The 27,051-nt window shown below is 35.3% G+C and overlaps 1 protein-coding gene across 4 annotated transcripts in view; it reads left to right on the forward strand.

Moving 5' to 3' along the window:
- LOC149423174 (uncharacterized) overlaps window positions 1-13,644 on the forward strand; it is a 35,569-nt gene extending 21,925 nt beyond the window's left edge. For 2 of the 4 annotated variants that reach the window (XM_089632530.1, XM_089632531.1), the window contains exons 14-17: window positions 3,064-3,242; window positions 4,324-4,506; window positions 5,482-5,570; window positions 11,680-13,644. In XM_089632530.1, the coding sequence (XP_089488656.1) occupies window positions 3,064-3,242; window positions 4,324-4,506; window positions 5,482-5,570; window positions 11,680-12,507 (1,279 nt within the window). In that variant the 3' untranslated portion in view covers window positions 12,508-13,644. The remainder of the gene's footprint in view (window positions 1-3,063; window positions 3,243-4,323; window positions 4,507-5,481; window positions 5,571-11,679) is intronic. The other 2 variants (XM_089632532.1, XM_089632533.1) reach the window with 1 other exon arrangement.
- Window positions 13,645-27,051: the final 13,407 nt, after the last annotated feature.

Consider the following 27,051-nt stretch of genomic DNA (forward strand, 5'->3'; position numbering starts at 1 on the left):
CGTCGACGTAGCGCCACCATACTTTAGGGACAGCCGAAGCTGTGTCGAGTGCCACTTCTTCCAACAAGCAGTAAGATCTAAGCAGTCAACAGATGCGAGACAGAAACAAAAGTTTGAAAGGCTCAACCGAGACAAAAAAGGTGATCGAAAACAACTCGATCAAAATAAAGTTGTCATCAACATTTCGACCCTTGCGTTGAGCCCAGACGCAACTTCTGTACTGGCAAAGGGGATGAATTTTGCAGTGGCCCCCAAAAAGATACCTGTGGAATCCATCGTATGTGGTGTAGAGACTGCACTACATACAATGATGAAAGTACACAAAATGTCAGAGGTGCAAGCAGAGGACATCCGGCAAGAGACTTGCCATATTTTGAAAAGGGCTGAAATACCCCGCCCCAATATCACGAAAGGAGAGTTTATGGCCCTAAAAGAATTACGCGCCAATGAGGAAATCTTGGTTCTGCCAGCCGATAAAGGAAATGCCACTGTCGTGATTAATACGGCAGACTACACAAAGAAGATGAAAGACCTCTTGTGCGATTCAGGCACCTATAAGAAGATTAAAAACAACCCCACCAACAAGATTGACATAAAGACAAGGGAACTAGTGAAAGCTTCTAGCATCAGGAAAGAGGATTGGTCTAAGCTTTTTGTAAAAGCCTCTAGAACTCCTGCCCTGTATGGTCTCCCAAAAATACATAAAAAGGAAATCCCAATGAGACCGATTGTCAGCGCTATTGGCGCTCCTACATACAAACTTTCCCAATACCTCTCAAGATTACTGCAGATGCAAACTGGTAAAACTGAATCGTGGATTAAGGATTCAACAGATCTGATAAGTAAGCTCAAGAAAGTTAAGACTGAGGAAGGAGATATTCTGGTCAGCTTTGACGTCGTGTCACTTTTCACAAATGTGCCTCTAGAAGACTCCATGACAATGCTCAGGGAGATATATGAGGAAGACATTTGCAAACTTTTTGAACACTGCCTCAAAACGGGATACTTTGCATTTCAGGGTGAACTATTTGAGCAATTGGAGGGAGTTGCGATGGGCAGTCCGTTATCGCCAGTACTAGCCAACTTTTTTATGGAGAAGTTTGAAGAAATGGCACTCGACACAGCTTCGGCTGTCCCTAAAGTATGGTGGCGCTACGTCGACGATGTCTTCGCCATTTGGCCTCATGGAACGGAGAAACTAAACGAATTCCTGGACCATCTTAATTCTCTCCACAGCAAAATTAAATTCACAATGGAACTGGAAAACGAAGATAAAATCCTGCCCTTTCTAGATGTGGAGGTGATGCGGAAACACGATGGTAGCCTAGGGCATACTGTATATAGGAAACCAACCCATACGAATCGGTACTTACACGCTGATTCGCACCACCACCCAGCGCAGAAGAGAGGACTTATCCATACATTGGTGACCCGAGCGACCAGAATATGCGAAGAACATAAAATCGGAGCGGAACTTACGAAGCTGACCGATGCACTGGAGCGTAACGGCTACCCAGCAAGTCAGACAAGGCAAATCATAAGAGCCAAATCTGCACCAAACGAAGACAGAGTTGAACAAGAGTCGAAAGGCTGTGCCTTCCTGCCTTATGTGCACAATGTGACAGACAAAATTGCCAAGCTTTTGAGAAAGGAAAATATCAAGACTGTCTTCGGAACAACAACTAAGATACAGGACTTACTGAGGTCCGCAAAGACTAAGTTTCCTCTGGAAACAGATGGAGTGTATAAACTCAGCTGTTCCGGATGTGACAAGGTCTATGTAGGCCAGACAGAGCGGACTATCTCCAAAAGAATTTCGGAACACTTCAGAGCTTGTAAACTCGGCCACCCTGACAAATCGGCAATTGCCGAGCATTTGATTGACACCGGGCATTACTTTGGATTTGTTCCTGAAATCCTGGGGAGACCGAAAACTTATAGAGCACGGCTGATTACGGAGGCCATTGAAATTCATAAAAATCCCGTAAACATTAATAGAGACGATGGAGCTAAGCTTAATAGTTCTTGGTATCCGGTAATTGACGGATACACCAGAGCTAAACGAAGAAAACCACTTTAAATATAAAAAAATGATACGTTAATGTTAGCTCAGAGGGTTGGAGCTGGCAACACGGTATCACAACCTCATACTTAAGCTCACATTTTAACACAACCTCAAATAAGACATCTGCCCTGATGATGGACACTGCAATGCTGTCCGAAACGTTGGCTAAAGAAGGAGTTAGCGCAACACGGCATAATACCCCAAAAACAAATAACAAAAACACTTTTATAAGTGTTCATAATTTACTTCCCAGTAACAACGATGCGCACACTTGAGAATCGCTACATTCGACCAATGTTGGCTCGATGTGATAGTATATATTTCTACAACTGATTCATATTATACGACGTGAATAAGCTTAAAATGATGCTTACATATGGAATGTAATACGACAATTGGGTTTATTCTCTTTTTCACATCTATTTTTACAAGTTTTCATATCACAAGCCACTATTTTGCCGTGTTATTTCATAAAATGCCTCGACCATAGCTCGACGCTAGTTCGAACAAGAATGATGACGTCACATTCCCAAGATTCACGGGAAGCCATACGCGAGCCCAGCCGGCTCCAATGGAACCGGTATGGGGAGTGGGGAATAATACGCTTTTAATCACTTAGGGCAGGTCTACTAATATTCATATGTCTATGGTGGTTACTGTATTTAATTATGGGGCAAACAGTTTTTCTCGGTTCCTGTAAAATTACCAAAACACACCTTACGTCTTTGTTCCGGTGACGTTTTCAATTGAAGAATCAGTTAGCCCTATAGAGAATATCTATTAACTATATACATAATCCATTTTTGGCATAGGTTTTACTCTTTATAGGTAAATGAAATATTGTTTGTTGGTTAAATTCGTAAAAGTTAAGGATGCACAGTTTACACTGGCGCTTGCAAACAGAGCGTCGGACCATCCTTCACCTGTCATTTTTCTTGTTTCACAGTTCATATGGTGAAATAGTTTTGCTAATGGTTTTGTTATTCCCTTGAATGAAGGTTGAAGGAGCTGGAATCGAAGGTGGCGGAGAAGGATGCCATGATCAAGGTCCTGCAGAAGCACACCCAGAGCCAGGCGGGGACCATCTCCTATGCCAGTGATGCCAGCGACTCTCACTACAACACGCACACACACTCTCACACACACTCACTCAGGAACAACTCCCGCGAGGAACTGGGTAACAATATTCATTATCACACTAACTTATTTCTCTTCTATGTCAACGAGACTTATATTCCTTGTAATGCTCTCATCTTGTTTTGTAACTATTGTTATTACTAGTCTGAATTTGCAGTGGTTGAGTGCAAAACCCTATTTTCCAGTGCTGCCACGTGAAAAATCATTTATCTCAAGCAATGTTTTTTAATAATTTCCATAATAAAATTATGTCAAAGGATTGAACCACTATAAGACATTGTCATATTATTTTTATGTCCGTGAATATATTTATACAGCACTGTTTTTGCTATTTCCCATGTTTTAAACCAAATTGTACTAAAATTAACAAAATGTAGTAACACTTTGAACGGTAAAATTATTTAACTATTAATCACTTTCTAATGTCATTGCTTTTGACTAATTAAATGTATTTTCAAAATGTCCAATTTCATGTGTAATTTATATCATGTAGCCCGTTAATCTAATGAATGTCTGCCCATTCTTCGTGGGTGAAGCCAGAAATTGTTAAAGTAATTAAAATTACGCACAAATAAACACAATGTTAAAAGTAATTCATTAAATGCTCACTAAGATAAAGACACACTACATTAACATATTTGGATTAAAACAATCAAGTCTTTAAAGTTAAACAAGGGATACATCAAATTAACAGATCCTTTGTGAAAAAAATAAAAGTTATTGACACAAAGCGCGGCAATTTAGACTGACGGAATGACAGCGTTTGGGGGCGGGGCGGTAGATTCAGCTGAAATGTAATAATAATGCAAGACCCACACAGCAGACTAATTTTAGGTTTTTACCTGAAAAGTACCACTAAAAGTTGGAATTTCGAAAAAAGTCATTTATCTTTTTTACTTGTACTATCACATAGAATTACTTCCCAAAGTTAGTGCACTTTACCCATGGACACCCTGTATTACACTAAAAATGATTAAATCATTGTCAATCTGCCATGTTCCCCTCTAACATTACTTGTTTAAAAGTTTGTTTTCTATTTTATTTGTAATGTAAATTTGAACTTTGGTATCTCTTTGAATCATGTCACCTTTCTACCTTTATAAAGTTCTCTATGGATGTAGATTTTTGTGGTTTACTGAAAGGTTTCGGGCCCTCGTCGTCTGCCGCCTCCTTCAGCAGCCAAGACACGGTGCCCCTGTACCACAGCGGGGTGCGTGGGTCCCCCTCTCCGGCGCTGCAGGGACACGCTAGCCTGGTCACCAAGTACGGGTCCACCTCCAACTCCCTCAATAAGCCGCCAGCCGGTTAGTCCTCTGCAATTCTTAACCTATACCTCACTGAAATGTTTACGAAAATAACTGAAATCATTTCGTACTGAAATTTTTTATTCTGTTTTTATCATTGAAAAAGAAGATGCTAATAAATCTAAACGAAACATGAAACAGAACAAGACACCAAAAATAAAAAGGTAATGCCAGAACTGGGGATAAATCTTTTTTATTTGGCATTCAATCTTTTTTTGTTGCGTAAATTTGGGTAATGTATGCTGCCTAAAATAATATATAAACGGGAAAGGTAACGCATGTCACAAAATAGTGAAATTGTCTCCATGACATTTTATTCTTACATGTTTCTCAAAATTGTAATCTTCTCGGTAATATATTTGTGTAAAACTATTTTATGGAGAATTATAGGGAAATAAAGTTTTGTTATTATTGTTAATTTGTTAGAATTTCCGTTAACAAAAATAAAGATTGAAACCACATAGGAAAAAATTTTGACTTGGCGTATTTGGCATTTTATCTGTCTGTAAATTTGTTTGTCATGTTCCAATTTCAAGATGGTGGCCTTTTTAATGCATTTTTTTTCAAAATTTATTTTAAAAGATTCTTCTTTCAAATGTGAAAACGTCATGTTTATTAATAAAATTGATGTATTTAAGTACCTACTTACGAATCTTATGATTTCAGAGAAAATTTTGGTTTTGATTTAGAGAAAATTAGAATCAGTCTATTTTGGACGCAAAGTCTACACACTGTTCACAGAACTACTATATATGTAGTTTGAAAAAATAATGACAATGTTTTTCAAGAAATATGAGATTGATAAACAATGGGTTGCGGTAGCACAACGGAAGATGCATCCTCCCAGATAAAGGAAGGTACCGAGTTCGAGCCTCGGTTTGAATATTATTGATATTGTTTCAAAAATTTATGAGTGTCATAAACTAACGGCTGGAAATAGAGTTTTGTTAGTGAGTTAACTCCTGTGTTTTTCAGACCCGACGTCCTTTGAGGGCAAGAAGCGCACCCTGGACGACCAGTTGGCCAAGCTGGATAGCCAGCTGGACAGCCAGCTCCTGTCTAAGGTGGGTGGCATGGGAGGGGTGCTGCGGCTGCACGGCGGCGAGGTGGTGGCGTCCTCACCTGACCTCGCCGCGCACATCGCTCGCGCACGCTCCCAGCGCCTCGCCAGTCTCACGGCCCTGGACGCGCTCACTAACAACTCCTCAATGCCCATGGAACGGGAGACCTTTTATTGATTGCCAGCTTCTTGTGATTGTGACACCCCTCATTAATATCTTATCCAGTGTGTGACAACTTTCCTTAATCAGCACTTTAATTGAACTGAAATTGAGTGTGAAAATGCAGCTCGTATTTGCTGTGATTTATCGAATTTGTGATTGCCAGTTTGTTGTGACACCCCTTGTTAGTATCTTATCCAATGTGTGACTGCGTTTCCTCAGTTGTTGCTTTGTTAACCTGATCCACGCAACTGTTGCATATGTGATCCATGAACTTTCACTAATGCAAATTTTGTCAAAACATGCCGAATGGTGGGAAAGATTGCGTTGAAAAGGTTAAGCGCACTCTGGTTGAGTTCAAATTGAGTGTGAAAATGCAGCTCTTATTTTTTGCTTTTTATCCAATTTGTGATTTGCAGAAAATACTTCAGTTTCCCCCCACCTTTCCTTAGTCATTATTACTCTGATTGAGGTGAAATATTGAAAACTCTTTCTTAAACTAATGTTTATAGGACAAGGTTTTTATGCATAGCACAAAGGATATCAAATTATTGTAAGCATTAATTACTCGCCTGAAATATCCATACAAATTGAAAATATCTCCTGAGTAAAAATAAATGCTGAGAATTGAACCCACACAGGTGTCGATTGAAGTACTTGTACATATTGAATTATTTGACGGGTTGGAAATAAGCCAACGTAGCTCAGTGGTCCAGAGCACCTAACCGGACATCGGAAGGTGCGGGTTCAATTCTTGGCATTTATATTTACTTTGGAGATATTTTCAATTTGTATGGATATTTCAGGCGAGTAATTAATATTTATATTGGAAATCAGCATAACATGTTTTTTTGTGATTTGAGATAGATCCCCAATTAATAAATGTCATAAAGCTAAAATAATTAGGGAAGGTAAAGAGAATGGTTGGGAAGTACCTGGCTATTCAGATTTGGTCACTAAATATAGCTTTTACAGTTGATGCTGAGTGAATGTGTATTCATATGAAAATTGATACTCACTAGATAAGTTTCTCCGCAGACCCCCGGCTTCTATAATATGACTGCAACCTCGTAATGCACTATCACAAGTTCCCCCATTACCTTTGGTTAAATACATATTGCATTAAATACAATATGAACGGTGACCGGGTATCTTATCAAAATGACAGTTCAACACACCTACAAAGAGTCATATAAAGTCATGAAAAGTGATGAAACAAAAACTAGGTTACTTAGGTAACTATTTAACCTATTTTTGTTTCATCACTTTTAATGACTCGACATCACTTTTTAAATGTGGGTTTAATTGTAATTTTTAATGAAATATCATGGAACCAATATGAAAACAGATGTTCTACTCGTAGAAAAGACTTATAGAAGAGATTCCTCATTCTAATAGAATTCATTATTGGTTAGCACTTCATCGATGAAATCAAAATCAGAGACTTGTGACTATGATACATACAATGATTTACCGGTTTAGTCAGTCTACTGCTCTGGTAGATATTGTTGTGCTTTAATAATTACTGACCGTGTTAAATAATTGACAATCAAGTCAATGACTAGCGAAACCAGTTGATTGTGCCATAGATGTTAGTTTTGTGAATCATTGAAACTGAAATGAGAGACTGAACATTATAATCTCATTTTTCTTGGATTAAATCTGAAAAACCTCAAGTTGCAGTTCTTCCAATAAAATGCATAACTTTTGTGATTTTTTGCATACTTTTCATTGACATTGACGATAGATCTTCACGAAGAATCTCAACATTGATCAAAATTAGTCCAAAATCATAACATTATTGGTAATAAAGAGCTATTATATTAGTACTCAAGATATGTTTTTAGGAAATAATTTGGAGGGTTTTTATTCCTTGCATTTTGCACTAGATTTAAAGATTTACTAACAAAGTGTCTACTAAATTATTATTCCCATGAAAGTTCAACCAAATTAATTTTTGCCATTAAAAAAACCTGCTTGCATGTTTTTTTAGACTAATGTTTTTGTAATTGGGAAAAATATTTCTACTTTTGTGATATTTTTTTAATGAATAATGAAAGATTACGTATTGTTCCAAATAAAATGATAAGCCCCTAAAAAAAGTTAAGAAGTCATATCGTCATTTATTTTCGAAATATAATGACGCTTTCTCCTTCTTTAGCCATCTTTTTGGACAGTGTGTCCATCATCATGGCAGATGTGTAATCGTTGGTAAAAAAATAAATCACGATAATACTTTTGGCCGTGAAAATCTCAAATCATAGCTGAAGGAGTCATACCTATATTTATGTACATAGTCCCACAAGCTTTATAAAAAGAAAATATATGATTACGTATTTTAGAACAAAACTATGTAGTATTTCTCAGTTGATTTAGCTTTAAGGACACTTCTAATCATAAATAGTTTTGTTTTTATTTTTTTTTAAATCTTGTAAGGATAGTTTAAAGAATTTCTGCTCTATTCTAATATCTACACATAGTAACAATGTGAATATGTATAAACAAATCATTTTTAATTAGCTCTGCGTCCTCCATAATTGTTCATTATATTTATGGCTCTATGTTGCGCACTGATTTTTCAGGATTTGAGGAATCAACTAATGAACTACGGAATGTGGTATTTACACAAACTATGAATTCTGTTAAAAATATGTGGAAGATTTAAAGTTTAATTTCTGATTCTGATCATTGTACTAAAATGTGTAATTTTAATATTTTCAATCATAATTATTAATATAAAAAATTATCTAAAACTGCACATTCCGAAACGGTTCCAACTGGCCCCAACTTCATTATGATGTAGAAAAAGCCAATGTCTGGTAAGACGGCTGTCACCGACGTCGCCCGGCGGGACATCAACACCGCCAAAATCACGAATAAAACCGTTGTGTTGGCGGAAATTCTTAAATGGCATATTTTAAATCAGAAAATTTATTCATCAACATGAAAATACCTTCATTATCGTAATTTTTTTCGAGAATAAAACAAAACTGAAAATACCCTATTGCCTAATGGCTCATTTCATCAATAAAACATTTGACATTGATTTGAAAATTTGACAATAGTATTAAATATATTTACTAAATAACTCATTTAACATTATAATACCTTATATAATATATTATATGAGTCATATTACCATCCCACACAATGGATGTGTATCTACAAAGGCAGCGCGCAGGGAGGGAGCGCCCTTTGCAATCGTCTACCGACATTTGGGATTGCCAAGTTTTACACATCGGAAGAATATCAGTTGCCTCTATTTTGAATTTAACTTGCTTCCAGATATCAGTTGACATAAAATGCGGTTATTATATCCCGCGGTCGTTTGGGTAGATAACCACTCAAACGATAGCTACCCTTATTTAGGTCTCATCACTCCAGGCCTCGATGGCTGCTTAAATTTAGGTAGACGAATTTATTTCCAAATTCCCACAAATAGCTCAATTATAAACCTACAAATATGGGATTATCGATGAAATATATGTGGATTCAGTGGCCTTAAACCAGAGCAATCAGTTTAAATGTTTCCGGATTAATGTTCGGAGGTATAATGTTTTGAATGAGCGCGGCCGAATCGAAAACCAAATTCCTGGAAATCTCCATCACTGAAGTCATTATGTTGACAATAATAAGTCTGGTCATTGGAATGCATACGAGAATGCATCTGGTGTTAGAACCACCATGAGAGTTTTTTTTACAATAGTTTTAATTAAATCAATTACAGAAATTTATAATTTTTTTTTGTACCCATTCAATTTGGGTTACTGTGAAATATGTTTGTTAATAATTATTAATTACAATTAATTTATATGTTTGGTATTATCATTTAAGCGTATACCAAAAAATATTGAATAGTCTTAGACAAATATTTAAATTATCGAGAAAGACTCCCTAAAGTCGGTCAATTACACTTAACACTTAGCGAACAAATCAGCTAGTTGGACAATCTCAAATACTGTACACTTGAGTTGCTTATTATCATTCCTTTTTTGCTTTCACATAATATGTAATATATATTTTTTAAGAAAAATAGCCTCGTAAGTACAATTTTTTAAAACACTACTTGGAAGTCAAATTTTATAGTTTTAAGTGGACCTCAATATTTTGATCTGTTTTATTTTTATAATGTCATTCTTTATTGCACTTGAGAAACCTAGGTTACTAATTTTATTCTTACTATGCTTTTTACTACTTTACCAAAGCTTATATTTTTGTATTAAATTTATTTTATTAGTCACTTAGTTTAGTGCTGTAGGTTATAGTTTATGCTTTGTCGTTCTCAACGAGAGTTCTATCGAGAAGCTTATGATGAATCTCCCGTAATGAAGGCAATACTAACTGAATAATCAACATTCTACAAAACAGAAATAATTATGCTACATAAAAAAATCTGTTAAAACCACTTGAAGGTTATGCATATAGGTTATTTTGAACATAACTGTTTTCTCCTTTGGGACAGATATTAATTCTGGTTAAATTCTAAACCGGTTGGCTTTAATCGGTGATAAAGGGTTGTAAACATTTCCTTTCAACCGACATTTCGTTTTCCTTTCATTACATTCTCTTTATACATTACATAATATTGATGATTTATTTATTTTTAACTGAAATAATTCCAGAACTTGAAACTTAACTTTGAAATTTGAAGAATTGTTCAAATTTCAACCTTCATTTTCAAGTCCTGTGAAAGATTTTTTCAAGTTCTGTTTTTATTTCAGTTCTGTCAAGCAACTAGCCTATAATGATATAATAACAAAACTTGAATAGGACTTTCACATAACCTGAAAAACGAACGTTGAAGTTTGATGAATTGTTCAAATTCTCCGAAACAACCCGTCCTTAGTGTTTTGATTTTAAGTGATGTGTTTCAGCTTTTTTCGTCCTAGTTTGTATGCTTTCCTGTGCTATAAAAGATGCAAATACGTAGATACAAACTACCTGCATTATTTTTTTAGCAAAATAACAATGATTTTTTTTTGCTAAAACGAATAAACACTTTTAAAAAATACCATTTCATAAATTCCTGAATACCGTTATGTATTTTTATTTATTTGTTTTTAACACCCTCTTAAATGATTCACCTACCCATTAAATAAATATAATAAAATTACCTTTTCCGCCTGTGTCCCCTCTGAATACATTTTTCTTTTGTTGTAAACTTACAATGAATTAAATCAACAGTAGAAAAGGAAATAAAAAATCTGGCACTAATTACTTTTGATTAGGTACTAATTGCTTCAGTTAACTAAACCATGAAAATATTATGTGTGCTTTGAATCTCTGCGCTACTTAGCCGTGTACTGAACTTTCCAGTACAAGTGAATTTTGTAACCCCCACATATCCTTTATTAATAATATTAAAACCTAAAATATCTCCAAGTGCCCTTTTCTTTGAAGTGCCTAAGACACATAGATTGAATTTGAGTGCCTGAATTTTGGAATGACAAAGCTAATGCCTAAATATTTTGTAGTATATTTTTGATAAAAACAAATACAATAATGTTATGTACACTAATTTATTAAAACACATTATGTAATGAAGATGTTAACCAAATAATGGAGATCTGCTTTGAGCTAATTGAAGGCTTAATATATTTTTTAATTAAATAGTTTATTTTAAAAAGAAACAGATTTTTATTAATGATTCCACGCCTATCCCGTTTTCCCTAAAATGTCCCACACACATAATGATTTTGAAAGTGCTCCATGAACGTGTTTCTGGCTTTAAGTGATCAATATTCCTGCACACGTTTGAGTGTACAAACTAAATGAGTTTGCATAATTTATTCGCTGATTCGTGTGAATCCTGAAATTGAACTAACAAACACAAGTAAGTAGTTTTGGCTTGCCTACTAATATTAGGTATTCAGCAGTATTAAAATACACCATATTTATCTACTTCAAACATCTCTGAAAATACACTCTAAAACATATGTTGTTGTGGTTTCAGCGAGGACTGTGCTGCTTCCCGGCATTCTCCGGAGCCAGCACCGGCCCGAGGAAGGGGAAGCTCTCCAAGCCCTTGACCGGCTCATCAGGAACTGCGGCACTATTTGAACCCGGCTTCCTGGGAAACTTGGTCACCAGACCTCCTCACGATCAAGGCCGCCCCGAAGAGATAATGCTGTTGGAGAAGCAAGGATTGAGTTCCCAGCAGCAACGAATGCAGGATGCGGCTGAGAGTGATGCCAGACGTTCTGGCTCTCTCCCCCCTTCTAGCCTTCCCCGTCCGCCCAGGAAACCTTCCATGCGTCGCTTCGGGGAATATGGCCGACTGAGTGATACTGAAATCAAAAAAAGCACTCATGAAATTCCATCAGGAGGTTCGAACCGCGGATCTCCCTCCAGACCGATGCTACCCACACCTCGTCGCTTGGGGGAATACGGAAGATTGAACGATGAACCTCCACCGAGGACCTTGCGTAAGCCTTCATTGAGATCTGCAACGCCTTCGGTGCCCGGCTCGTCGTCTGCGTCTACTTCCAATTCCAGAGAATCTCTCATGAAAGGAATGGACATGAGGAATAACTCTTCTTTGAGGGATTCCATCATGAAGAACATGTCAATGGGAGGTAACTCTCGCGAGTCATTGGTAAAGGGGGGAAGGGACTCAGGAGGCTCCACCACGATGAGTGAGAACTCCGCCAGCTCCCTCCCTCCGCCCTCCCGCTTGCAGGCCATGTACGCCTCGTCCCAGTCGCGCAGCCGAGGCAACTCTCTTTCCAGGGAAGCCAAGAATAATGAACGAACCATCAACAAATACAGAATACAATTTTGATTACTTATCGAGTATTGAAAATACAATTAGATTTAGGCGTTTAGTGTTTCATTCTCATTATATCTTAGTAATGATTGCGTTTTTCATCAAGTATTTCACATTTCATCCGCTGTATAAAAAAATCATACCACGACCAGTGATAAGTGATAGGGACATTCTTTTGTATCAGAAGTATTACTTCCGAGGACCAAATATAAATAAAGGTCGGCAACTTTGTTAGCTTTCAGAAAAGTTCAAATTATTAATTACCAAGTCAAAACAGTTTTATTTTTGAAGTTTTCATTTAAAATGATTTATAATTAAATATTATCTTAGAAATTTGTGTGATCCTTTTTAAGAAACTTGAGATTTATAGTATAGGCAGTTATTGTTCTGAAAAAGAGTAAGTCGTTACCAGCTGGGAGATTCGAACTTGATCCGTCCAACGCTTGCTGAGCATCCTACCCACCGGGCTATCGAAGATTGCAGGCTATTATTACATTAGTATTTGATGCTTCCATTGCTTCTAATTGAAACCTTTTTTTTATTATTTGTCAATGAAATGAGAGAAAAAAGCAGTACTTTGCTAATATTTAGTTTGATTAAAATATTGTATAACTGATATTCTTACTCCATTTTTAATTTTGGATTAAATCCAATAAGATTTATTTGATCATTTGCCAAAATCAGAGTATTTATTATTTTTTGTTTTTTTATTTATAGAGATAGTTTAATATTTATTTAAACGAAAATAATTAACTTTGTTTATCTAATGTTTCAGAACCAAAGGTTCCTTGCCAGGATACAAAGTATACTGAAAAATATTTATTTATTTAATGTTATTTACGAGTTAATTCATTTTCCATTTTGAAGAAAGAAATCAGAAAGTTTGCATTATAAGTGTTGTGTCTTCTTGAAACTGACCAATGCATACATAATAGAAACAAGGTGTATTGAACTATTATTAACCGCCTGCACAAAGTGTCGCCAACATTATCACCCATTCTAGAAGCTACACCATAGACATTCAAATTGATAGACCAGTCAATCACGGAAAGGTGAACAAACTAAGAGGCGGTGTGACCATCTTCCTTCCTGTGATTCGTCAATAAATGAATCTGATGTTAACAGGCAACTCGCATATAATATCACTATTCAGTCCTCAAAAATAAAATCTGCTGACGAATTATTAGTACTGTTTACAATGGCGCGCAAATTGCTGGCTTCGTAAAATACTTAGCTACAAATTCCAAATCGGATAAACAAGATTTCGGGCTCCAAATTATTTTCTTATTAATTTTGTTGCACTATTTAGTTAGACGATTTCACAAATGTTTTATAATTTACTCATCTCGCTCATTTTTAGCATCGCTACGCCAGGCGGTTTGTTTAAAATCGAACATTCTGATAATTTTTCATTTGTTAGAAAAGTCCCACTGTGCTGCAAACCTTTGCCTTACTTTAGCAAACTTTACTTCTGCTCAGAGTCTGGTTATTTCAATGTCTGCTCTTCGACGGTCAATGTACGACTGACGTAGTTTATTAGAAGCATTCTCGAACCTTCCTGGTATCAAAACTATGGTAACGTGATTTGCCTCCAGCTTGTCGATTTGATACCCGGATTTCGTGTTAGTACGAGTCTATCATTTTGAATGTATATGATCTACACACAGCGGTGCCGTGCTCTTGTTTCCGCCTACACACCAAACACATTACTTTCGTTGGCTCCGCCGCTTTGATAGTCTGGGCATTTTGGTCGTAGCTTGGCGACACTTGTCGCGCCTCCATGCCATATCACCATTTAGTTCTATTATCTACAGTAGATGATGTAGCCTACACTGCCCACAACTAGAATGTATGAATTATTTGTTGTTATTTCATTAAATTTTTAGAACTCCATTGAATTTATTTTTTTACAAAGTAAATCGAATTTAATGCATGTTATTATCAAATCTTTTAGAACTTAATAAATTTGAATTGAAAGCAATGTATGAAGATTTTACCTACTTTGTGGAAATTATTTCGGTAGATATTTCTTTAAAAATGCATTTACTTCTTACCCACCTATATTTATTCCAATATTGTCCGTTTTATCGAATTTGCACGCCATTTAAACCGAGTAGATGCATAATATGCAATAAGGTAGGTATTATACGCGCTTTTAGGCTTTCATAGTGGACTTGTATATTTTTATGAAGAATAAAAACTATTTACAACCAATATTGTTTTAATTTGACAAACTGTGGCGTGTAAAGTAAATAGATAATATGCATTAAACGGCGTGTTTGCTGTCTTGGTAACAAGTAATGAGTAAGTAAGTAGCAGGGATGTGGAACGTATTTCTTACAGTGTGTCGAAGAATGATAAAATTGTTTCAAAATGTCAAAAGTGTCAACTAAAAAAATCAAACACATTTTTGTATATTGTAATAGTACTAAAAATATTAGGTATGTACATTATTCATTTTTAGTTTAAAATTTGCGGTTTGTAGTAGAAGATTTATAGAAACCGCACAAGAGTCCCAACTGCTCAACCGTCTGGAGCCAGTGAGACTATGCTATTCCTATTCCCAATGTAAGGTTGAAGATAGTGAGAAAGGGAAAGAGATATGGAGGAGGAAGGTAGGGAAGTACCTGGCTATTCAGATCTGATCACCAAACACGCCCAAAGCCATTTCAAGCAACATCTCATTTCTCCACCCCCTGAAATCTAGGGAAATAAAGCACTCATTCATCCCCTCCCCACTACCTCACTCCCTAGTTTGTAAAGATGTATATTTCAAAAATTTCCTCCCTTTCTCCCTCACCCCAGATTGGATTCAACCACTTTTTTCGGTGGACTCTGCAGATCTTCATTTATACTGCTAAGACAAATTTTCACGAAAGTTTCATAAATGTACGAATTGCGTCATTTATTTTGTGCATTTTGGTATATTTTGCTTATACTATAAATATTAGTACCTACCTAATTAAAATTAAAAAATGTAGTTCTTGTCCCACCATTTTCCTGTGTATCCCATTAATTTGAAACAACGTTTATTAAATTGTTTCGATTGTGTTCACCACAAGTTATTAGTAGGTAGAGATGCCTATCGATTTCTAACCACGGAAGGGGTAAAGAGGGAAAAGGGCTAATAAATAGGTACCTACTTACCCAATACCTAGCAATCCAAATAAAAGCAACTGGAATCTACACAGAAAGTTATAAGCAACTAAATAAAGACGACACCGTATACGGGATGGACGCCCGTGACCTATTTAATATTTTATTAAGTCATTCGAGGAAGTTGTTGGTTGTTAGGTCATCTGGGAATAAATCTGATGTAACTGGGACGGCGCGCGACGTTCCTAGTCCTTGGGTAAGTACTACTATATACTGTAAATAAAATATAGGTAGGTACCTACGAGATCTGATTGAATAGATACACTCTGCAGTGATGTTACTAAAATGCAAATTTGCAGGCTTCCTGCGCGTTGGAAGTAGGAACTAGCAAGGTAGGTGGGATATGTACTAGGTACAGTATGCAGGTAGGTACTTACACAGCTATCTGAATAATAAAATAGCACTTCCGTCGATGTGTTTAGTCCATTTGGCGATTGAATGTTGCGGATTTCCAAACATCTAGTGGTTCTATCACTGCTTACCATAAAGGTACGTAGTAGGCTACGTGGCGTGCTGGTTGAGTTATCCGTTTTAAAAATTGGAGGTTGAGTTTAAAAATCATTAACGTGAAAAATTTTGGTGATACCAAATTTTTTTTTATCCTGCGATTCAATTTGTGAAATTTAATGGACTTTCTCCAAAAGGCGTCACAATTTGTGGTCAATTTTCAATGGTCCCGAAGTAAGGTCAATTTTCCCGTACTTCGGGTGTAATTGACATAATGAAAGTCTTTTTTTGAACAGATAATCAATTTCATTGATTTTTCTCCCATCCAGAAAGATGTCGAAATGTCTAATACTGTGTAAATTGCCGACATCGGTTCTCTTTCAAAATGACACAGAGCACTCTTCTTGGGTTACTAACCTAGACTTTTCACTAACTAGTGATTTGTTTATGATGGTGACTTGAACGTGGGACATTTTTTGTTGATATTCCGTGCCTTTTCATTTCGAGACCAATTTACTTCCCAAAAAGAAAAAAATAATCTTACTTGATTCTGACTATAAAATATATTATATTGTTACCATTGATGTATTATATTTAGATGAGACATGAAGCGAAAAAATAGGTTCCGCTTTTTGACCTCCAACTCTCTCAACGCTCTAACAAACAAGCGATTCCGGTCTACGCGCACCGCTTATCGCGTTCTAATAGTGGAGCAAGTTTCGATGGGATGTTAGTACGCAGTAGCACCTCTAATTATAGCTCTATGATTGTTACTACGATTGTTACCATGATTGTTACCCTGTGTCACATAGTCATCGCAGAGTAAAGAATAAGGCTAGTATCACATTGGCGTCTTAGCAGCGCGATTAAGCCACACATCGCTTTCTATGTAAATCGCATTAGCGACTTAGCCGCGCGTTCGTTTTCGATATTTAAATACAAAACGATGTACGCAGCTGAATCGCGCTGCTAAATCGCTCTGCTATGTCGCCAATAACACAAGAATATTTAAAAAATATATATATAAATTGGGTGCGGGATGTGGAGAAAAAGAGTTGAACGAGGCGGGGACACCATGCGACTTTATTCATTATTTTTTATACGTATTTACAGATTAACATAATCCTATTACAATACACATGACATCATTTTAAAAATATAACAATAATATATTTTAGAGTCTTTGCCTAAAATGACTCTTGAAACCTTCGAGGCCAATGTAGAAAATGCTGCTAAATGAAATGTCAAGAGACCTAGAGATTTCATTTAGCAGCACTATACCTCTTGTTATGCTATGCTGGGCTAAAACGTCTGTTCTGCCACGTGGAATATAGATCAAGTCGTGACCCTGGCGATATTTGTTTATTATTTTAAACGCTGTTTCTGTAAGGGCCCCATTCCTCCTTGAGACATTGGAGACTTTCGTAGCGCGTTTCAGAAGGCAAATAAATACATGTGATACGTGAATCTCGGGTGCTCACCGTGCATTCTCATATAAAAATACCTTAGAAACTTTTTTTGAATATGTTTTAATTATTCTATGTATTTTTGCTGGTATGGAGCCCAAACAGCAGAAGCGTATTCTAGTTTTGATCGTATAATGCAGTTGAACGTCGATGTCTTTGGGTTCGGAAAATTGTTTAATGGTTCTTATCAAAAATCGAAAAATTTGTAACATGTTGATGCCAACCCCACTATATGATCTGTGAAGGTAGGTTTGGGATCAAGTGTAACCCCGAGGTCCCTTATAGATTTCACGGAAGACATAATCATTTCATAATTTAGTTTATAATTGAATTCAGTTTGGTTTTCGGAACGTGTATATGTCGTAGTGAAACATTTTTTTTCATTAAAGAAAAGTTTATTCTCATCGGCCCATGAAGATATTGCGTCTGAATCAAATAGTAATTTAATACAATCTTAAATATCGCATATCGTCTTGAGCAATTTGAGATCGTCAGCAAAAAGCAAGCAAGTGATAAAGCCCAGCTACACTACTCGCGAAGTTGATCGAAGTTGACCGAATACGATAGTGTGGGCACGAACTTCACATCGCTTCGGGCAACTTCGCTTCGCTTCGCCCGACTTCCGATTGTTGTCGGTAAATGCGCCCGAGTCAAAGGACTAGAAGCGTTACTCGCGAAGTTGCACGAGTGTGTGGGCACGCACTTCGAACTTCGGCTAACTTCGTCGAGGACTTCGTCGAAGCGTCGAAGCGAGTAGTGTAGCTGACACTATACTTTGGACGGGTGACCGGATAAATCATCACAATGATAATTCATCACATCTTTAAAAAGTTATATAAAGTCATGGAAAGTGATGAAACAAAAACGTTATTAACTGGGTTAAGTAGGTTAGGTTATGTTAGGTTTAAATGATTTTTTTAAATCTTTTCTAATGACTTTATATCACCTTTTAAAAGTGTGTTGAATTGTCACTGTGTTGAGTAGTGAAACATTTTTTTTTATTAAAGCAAAGTTTATTCTCATCGGCCCATGAATATATTGCGTCTGAATCAAATAGTAATTTAATACAATCTTAAATATCGCATATCGTCTAGAGCAATTTGAGATCGTCAGCAAAAAGCAAGCAAGTGATACTTTGGACGGGTGACCGGATAAATCATCACAATGATAATTCATCACATCTTTAAAAAGTTATACACGGTGTCCGGAAACTCGTAGTACAAGCGGGAAACTGGAGAATCTACACCACATGGGGAACCCAAAAAAACATAAAGTTTTTTGATTTGAGCATTTTCAAAAAAAAAAAAAAAAACAAAAAAAAATATTTTTCGGCTATTTTAGGGTTAAAGTTTTTTCTGGTGTTTAGGGTTGAATAACAGATGTTTTAACCCTGCAGAGCAGAAATATTTTATGATTACACCGGGTTAAATGAAGGGTGATTTCAAAATAATGCTTCAAATCCGAGTTTCTTCATTTATTTTACTTTCAAATAGTTTTAATTAGTTGGGTACTTTGATCTTCAGTAATAATTTATAAGAATTTGATTAAAAAAAAAATAATAAAAAAAAAAAAAAATCAACTTCAAACTCGATTTACTCGATAACGAAAGCTCAAATAAAAAAAAAAATATACTACAAAATCGACTCCAAATGTGATTTAGATTCACCAGTTTCCCGCTTGTACTACGAGTTTCCGGACACCCTGTATAAAGTCATGGAAAGTGATGAAACAAAAACTTTATTAACTGGGTTAAGTAGGTTAGGTTAGGTTAGGTTTAAATGATTTTTTTAAATCTTTTCTAATGACTTTATATCACCTTTTAAAAGTGTGTTGAATTGTCACTGTGTTGAGTTATCATGGAACCCTTTGGATGCATTCTTGAATATCTAAATCAATATCAAGAATAGTGCAGGTCCCACGTTTGGCCCCTGAGGTATTCCTGAAAATGCAGGGAATACCCTGGACTCATGACCGCCGATGCATACATACTAGGTTCTGTTTATTAAATGATTTACAAAAAACTTTAGTGGGAATTGGTCAAAGCCTATTCTGTGAATCTTTTGTAATAGTATGTCGTGATCCACACGGTCGAATGCCTTTGAAAAGTCTGTATAAATCACGTCTATTTGATATTGAGCATACAATCCTTTTGCTACTTTGTGTGAGAACTCGAGGAGATTGGATATAGTTGATTTTTTGATAAGAAACCATGCTGATTTGATTCGTAGTAGAAATTTTTTCGTAATTTTATGAAATAAATAAAACACCATTGGAGGGTGAGTAATAACTGAAATTGAAATAAATTCTTGGTATTAACAATCAATAAAATATTGATTTTCCTTCCTTCTTCTATTATTATGTTTTTGATTGCAGATAATCGCTAATTACCTACGTATTTTTCCCGGTGCGACCAAGTCCCAAAAGAAAATGGGACTGTTAGTTTTTGGCGGGCTCTGCTTACTTGACACCAGCCCTGGAAAATGAGTCAAAGAATATGCTTTAGTTCATGTTCATCTTTTCTTTGGTCTGCGATTAATATTTAAAACTTTAGAGAGCTAGATTAAGTACAAAACTTTCAATAAAATGTCTAATCCCTAGATGGGCACAATCGATGAATCATCGATGATTTGCTCCTTGACCATCGAACTTTTCGTGAACTGCTCATTGAACTTTTTGACCATCGAAATATTTCGATTCATTGATAATGAATTTAATCGATTTGTCTGTGATCAGACAAATCGATTCTCGTATCTCGATCTCAAAAATTATTCGAAAACACAGCCCTAGACAATCGTTTTGAAACGTAATCGAAAGTGGAATCCACCCAATCATTCGGAACAGTCAGAAATTATTTTCAAAAGTCATGGAAAAAAATATATCGGATGACTCGTAGGTACTTTGTATTACATGGGTACTATCTAATATGATTTGACATGCATTTGAGATTACATAAATTATTCTTTGCTAACTATCAAATGTTGATAATGTTAGGTATTATATATTAGGGGTTTAATTACGATTTTATATACCAACCAAACAAGTTATGGGAACAACAAATTAATATTTTAAGTAAGGCTTTACGATGCCAGTACATTTAATGGATGTAAAAAATAGCATTCTCACTTATACCTAATAAGTTGGTAAGTTTATTAATAATAAAAATTGATTATTTTCGTGATACATCACGAAAGCACTGTTTTCGTGATAAATCATATCGAAGGCACCGTATTAATAATCTAAGGTTACATCAATTTTAAGGTTACGCATAACGTATGTATTTTTTGTTAAAGCCATTTACCGCCGATAGCTCGATAAACTATTGGGCTTCAAATTCGGTTTTGGTTTAGTGTACAGTTTTTTATGTCCGTGGGGATGAAATATTTTCATTGTTTCTCCTATTGAAGGAATGACTTCACGGATTAATAAGAAATGTGATTGAATTACTCTTACCGTTAATTCGATTATTTTGATGTTTCGATTGTCTAAATGTTTCGATTATGTCCATCACTAGCCAGACGGCGGAAACATGGCGCAGGTAAAATTTTTGGGGACCCTGTAAACCCAAAATTAGGAGAATTTCTAAAATAAAACAATGACTTACCCAACAGACAATATAGCGATTTCTATCCACTTGTCTTTTCTTTTCCTTTTCCCCTTTCTTTGTTTAAAAACATAGCTTATTGTAATTATATATTAGCTATTCTCCACGATAGCTTGTTTACGTTTTGCCTTAAATGAATTTATGTCAATGCGTTTTGCTAATAATAGTAATTGGACAGCGACCGCGGAAGTGGGGGGCAGAGGGGGCCAAATGCCCCCCCAAAATCAAATGAGGGGGGGCCGCGCCCCCTCCAATTTTACTACCTGTGTAAAGAAGGATTATCTGTGCTGGTAAAGATTATCTGTATCCTTCACAGTGCTTTTTCTCATAAATGAAAAAGTGTTTGTTGTATAAAAGAAAAATTGTCAAGAGATTGTTATATAAAGCATTGTTATATACCTGTTATTTGTTTGACCTAGTCATCTCCGTTTTGTCTTATTTATAAAAGATTTTTCCAATTACATAAATAATCAATTAAATAATAAATTACATGTTATTGTGTTATTTATCGATAACTCTAAAGCTTTTGACACAATTAACTCTAAAAAACTGCTAGAAACCTTAGAAAAAATTGGAATAAGAGGAAATGTGTTAAATTTATTTAAAGATTATCTTAGAAATAGAAAAATATGTACCAAAATAAATAATACTTTTAGTAAAACAATGAATGTATCTGCAGGAGTTCCACAAGGTTCCATATTGGGACCTACACTATATATAATTTATGTAACTATAATGAAAAAACTTTTCTCTTTTGTTAAACATTTTGTATTTGCAGATGATACGGCATTGGTCATATCACATAAAGATCTAAAAATTGCAATTGAACTCATGCAAATTGACTTTAATCGACTTTGTAAATGGTCACATGATGCAGGACTATTAATAAATGCTAAAAAAACCAAAGTTATGCATATAAGATCACCTAATGCCAGATTTTAATTTAATCCTAATATTATTTCTCATAGTTTTAATTGCATCCATAAAAATATCCCGACTAATTGTAAATGTGAAAGCTTAGAATTAGTTACAGAATATGTCTATCTTGGTGTTACAGTAGATTGCTTTTTCAAATGGGACAAACATATTAAAAAAACCTGTAAAAGACTCAGATCAATTGCTGGCAGAATGTACACATTAAATTTTTTCCTATCAATTGAAACACTTAAAATAATTTATATGTCAATGGCAGAATCTATTATTAGATATGGATTAACCATATGGGGAAATACTAGTATAACCAATCTGAAACAAGTCCAAGTTGTACAAAACGCAATTGTAAAATTAGTAATCGTCCCTAATATTTTTAAACAGAGACATAATACACCGTTGCTGTTTCAGAGTGCCAAAATTTTACCTGTTAAGGCTATACTATGGCGAAAAATCACAATTCAGTATATATTTACCCCGCAGCATAAAGAAAAATTAGAACATAAATACAGTACCTACTAGATTCACGCGCAATGACGGGTTAATAGTTCCGAAATTCAATAATAAATACGGACAGAGAACGTTTGAATACAACATACCGTAGATATTTAATTTATTACCTGACACTGTAAAGCAATGTAAATCTATGAATAAGGTTAAATATATGGTGAAAAATTGGCTATCGGAAAAAAAATATTTATTTTAAAACGTATGAAAAATTGTATGAAAAAATTGTTAATTCTGTAGATATAAGATGTAAATTATAACTTTAAAAAATGTATTTGAAACTAACTTTAAGCACCTGTTGACAAGCCAATTCAATCGGCTTAGCAGGACTTGTTTGTTGATATTATGTATTAACTATTTATACAATAAAAAAATAAAAAAATAAAAAATAAATAAATAAAAAAACTAGTTGATTGACTGGAGAGGAGACTGAAGGAAGAGGGTGAGTAAACAAGTTTGCCCCCCCCGTCATAAAGTACTTCCGCGGTCCCTGTAATTGGATCATTTGCATAGCGCCGTTTTTGTTATTGTGAACCACCACCTCAAGGTGCTAACTGGATGATGATACCGTTCCGTAGTAAGTATCTATGTGGAAAATTATTTTGCCCAGTTTGATTTTCCTTTTTTAATTTTCCGGACACGTCAACCTTTCCCTGTAAATGATTTTAACCATATACCCAACCTTCACAAAAATCGGTAATAAATATCGAACAAGTTGAGACATCGTTATTATTTATTACACTGTAGAGTGCAGAGTTACCGTAAAGGAGGCAAAACAATTGGTTTCATCGGCCATGTCCTTCCGCGAAGGTTTCCACAAGATCGGAGGAGGTCGGGTGGGAAGAGTTAACTCCTCTGCACGACCACTAGTGCTTGAAAACACCATCGATATTTTATGAAACGTTTTATAATTTATTTATTTTTAAGCCAACACTTACATAGTGATTGAACAAAAGGACATAACTGTGCCAGGATCCTCGTAAGGAAATTGTAAGCAACTAAGTACTTATAAATGTATGAAGGAAAAAAGCTACAAAGTAAAATGTTTGATTGGATTGATTTTATATTGCTTCATAATTCTTTTAGGCGCATTTCACGTAGTAAAAAATGAAATAATATAAATTTACAACATAATCTCTGTGAATATTTTCACTCTCGCAAATTCTGAAAATTATAAAATGTCGTGAACTCCAATTTTATAATCTCACCAAGACAACAGGAAGCTGTTGAAGCTGCTCCAAGATGCATTAGGTATTCAATAAATGCGTAGTCATATATATTGAGATATATAGTTATCCAACATTATGGTCAAACGCAGCATGTGTGTGTCTGTGTGTATTACTTTACCGCAAGATACAATCAGCAATTTTTCTGATATATGGGAAAGGAAAGTTATTATTATAATATCTCCATTATTACATAGTATAAATCAAAATAACCGAGTTTATGAATTTTTTTTTTCGTGTTCTGCAAACTTTGAAAGTATTGACAATTGTTAGGATGAGGTGGGGAAGTTTTTCTTTGATCTCATTTTTAATGAGACAAGACATGCTTTCCATTCTTAGGTAGCTGCAATTCCAATAGGAATAGTAATCATGTCAGAAGCATATAAGATTCTTTTCTGTAAGCATATTATATAAATCGATGACGTTAATTACAGTTTGAATTCGAATCCAATCTTGCATATAATTTTGAAATTTGCCCATTTAAACGAAATATTATTATTCTTTATTTTAGCTTCCACCCATTAGGGGTTATCTTAGCCATACACAAACAACATTTTTTTCTTTTTAACAAATACAGTGGTGCCTCACACAACGAACGCCTCGCACAGCGAATGCTGCACACAACGAACTTCCTTTTCGTTCATTTCACGATTCATACAACGAACTTCGCTTCACACAACGAAGTCGCCCGATCTTCTACGATCACTGCCGATTAATTGCATCCTCCCGCGCAGGCAGTCGTTAGACTCGTTAGTCACTGCGTAGTACGCTTAACTTACGCACGTATCGCAGCAATCGTTCTTCATTACGAATTAAATCGCACACGTATCACGGCAGTCGTCCTTTTAAGATAAACTCAACATTTTTTTTATATGATGGGTTCTAAAAAAAGCAGGAAGGTGATTTCTCTTGAAATGAAACAGGAAATAATTAGAAGGAGTGAATGTGGGGTAAAACAGTGTGACCTCGTTAAAGAGTTTGGCCTCAACAAGACCACCATTTTCACCATTTTGAAAAACAAGGATGCAATAAAATCAGCCAAAGTAGCCAAAGGAGTATCAAAACTATTTAATGAAAAACATAGATCTTCAATCCACGAGGAAATGGAGAGGCTATTAGCGATTTGGATTAAGGACAGGCAGGTGAAAGGTGACGTAACAACCCAAGATATTATCTGTTACAAGGCCAAGATAATTTATGAAGATGTAAAGAAAAACATCCCTGGAAGTAGCAGCAATCACGATAATAAAGAAGATTTCAAAGCCAGCAGGGGGTGGTTTTTTAGATTTAAGAAAAGGTACGGAATCCACAGCGTTAATATGCATGGTGAGGCTGGCAGTGCTGATAAAAAAGAAGCAAACAGGATCAACGACCTGTACTCCGATACTCTTGTCCGTTATTTCCGGCAGATGTTGAAGAAAAGAGAGAAACAAACGACTTTGGACAGGTTTTTCACTGCACCATCGGCGGAAAATGGATGAAGATGTGCAAGATTCGATTATTTCTTAAAATTAAAAAATGTGTGTTTTTTTCATTATGTTTTTAGATGTATCTAAATAAAAATAATAACAAAAAATTTATCTTTTTTTTATGTCATCTTACCATATTTTATGCTACAGAACGAATTATTTTTTTTAACATGTATTGTTATGGGAAAACGCGTTTCACATAACGAACTTTTCGCATAACGAACTTGCTCCTGGAACGAATTAAGTTCGTTGTGTGAGGCACCACTGTATAATAAATCAATATATAGATGATTATACATCACAACGTACCATAAATAAACCTAACATAAACATAACATAATGTAACATAAATAAACCCAACATAATATAAAAAATTATAAAAATAGAAACCTGTGTGCAAACAGTGGGCATTTTTCGTTACTTAACCAATGAGATTTTTCCAAAATTAGGAGCGTTTTTTTTTTAAAACAGAACTATGAAATTGACAAGCTTGTAAACAAATACAGCAAATGGAAGTATATAAATGTGATTATAAAACATAAAGATAAACATAACACAAACATACCATAAACATTACATAACGTAATATAACATAAACACAACATAGACATGACATAAATATAACATGACATAAACCTAACATAAACATAACACAGGTAAAACATTAACATAACTTAAAAAACAATACAGAGATGGTAATTATAAAATTATAAAAAATAGGAACCTATGTACAAAGATAGTGGGCGTTTTTCGTTATTTAAAAGAACAGATTTTTCCAAAATTCGTAGCATTCCCTCTCTCCGTAATTTAAAATGATGGCTTGGAAGGATAAAAGACAGAAACAATTGGATAAAAAAGCATTTAAGAAGAGTGCTAACTTTGTAAATAGATGTTTTGTGGGAAATTTACATTACTAATTTAATCTAGAATGAATAAAAAGCGGAAATTCACATTCATGTTGTTGCTTTACATCCTATAATTAACCTAGAGTATTTCTTATAATTGAATTATCAAATTCTTATAATTTGGGGTAAGTAAAAACTATAAGAAATTTATAATCTCATATTGTCACCATAGAGTTAAATGGTTGTGTGGGGTCATGTCAAGAGTCAGAATAACAGAAGAGCATGTATGAGGCGATGTATAAATCTAAGTGTGTGTCAGGACAGAGTTGGGTGGTGGTCTATCCTCCCTGTCCACCCCTGATAGGGTTTTCAATCATTTAATGTAGATACCTACCAACTTATTTATTTTGGTCGTGGTACATCATGCGGTAACATGTATGGAGGCCTTGAGAGAGACCGAGTCTGCAATGGACCGAGGCCACTGACGTAGGACGAGACTACGGCAGACTACGAAGAGAAAAAGGGTAGCCTTAAAACCGTAAGTACCTATATTTTTGCATGTTCCAGAGTGGTAAACGCTCTCAGTATTGCCCTGGTGAAAGACCACCATAGATAATCTAAACATTGCTTGAAAAGGCATCAGTCGTGTTTGTTGACCAAAATAGATGTGTTAGATAGTTTGGTCAACTAAATGGCCAATTACTCCCCAACCTTCTTAGACCCAATCGTTCCCCTCCTCATTCCTTTCAGCCTCACAACATACTCAATTAGGGGATGTTTGTTAGGTACTCTATTGCTGTGGTTACAGAAAAAATAACAAAAAACCATATAAAAGTGATAGATGTACGTGATAAGATATTTTATATCATGCATATAAATAATATCTATAAAACACTAATTTTATTAAATGAA

The sequence above is a fragment of the Hesperophylax consimilis genome, chromosome 6 (assembly GCF_061612785.1).
Source record: "Hesperophylax consimilis isolate HC1 chromosome 6, BYU_Hcon_1.0, whole genome shotgun sequence".
NCBI classification, from domain to species: Eukaryota; Metazoa; Arthropoda; class Insecta; order Trichoptera; family Limnephilidae; genus Hesperophylax; species Hesperophylax consimilis.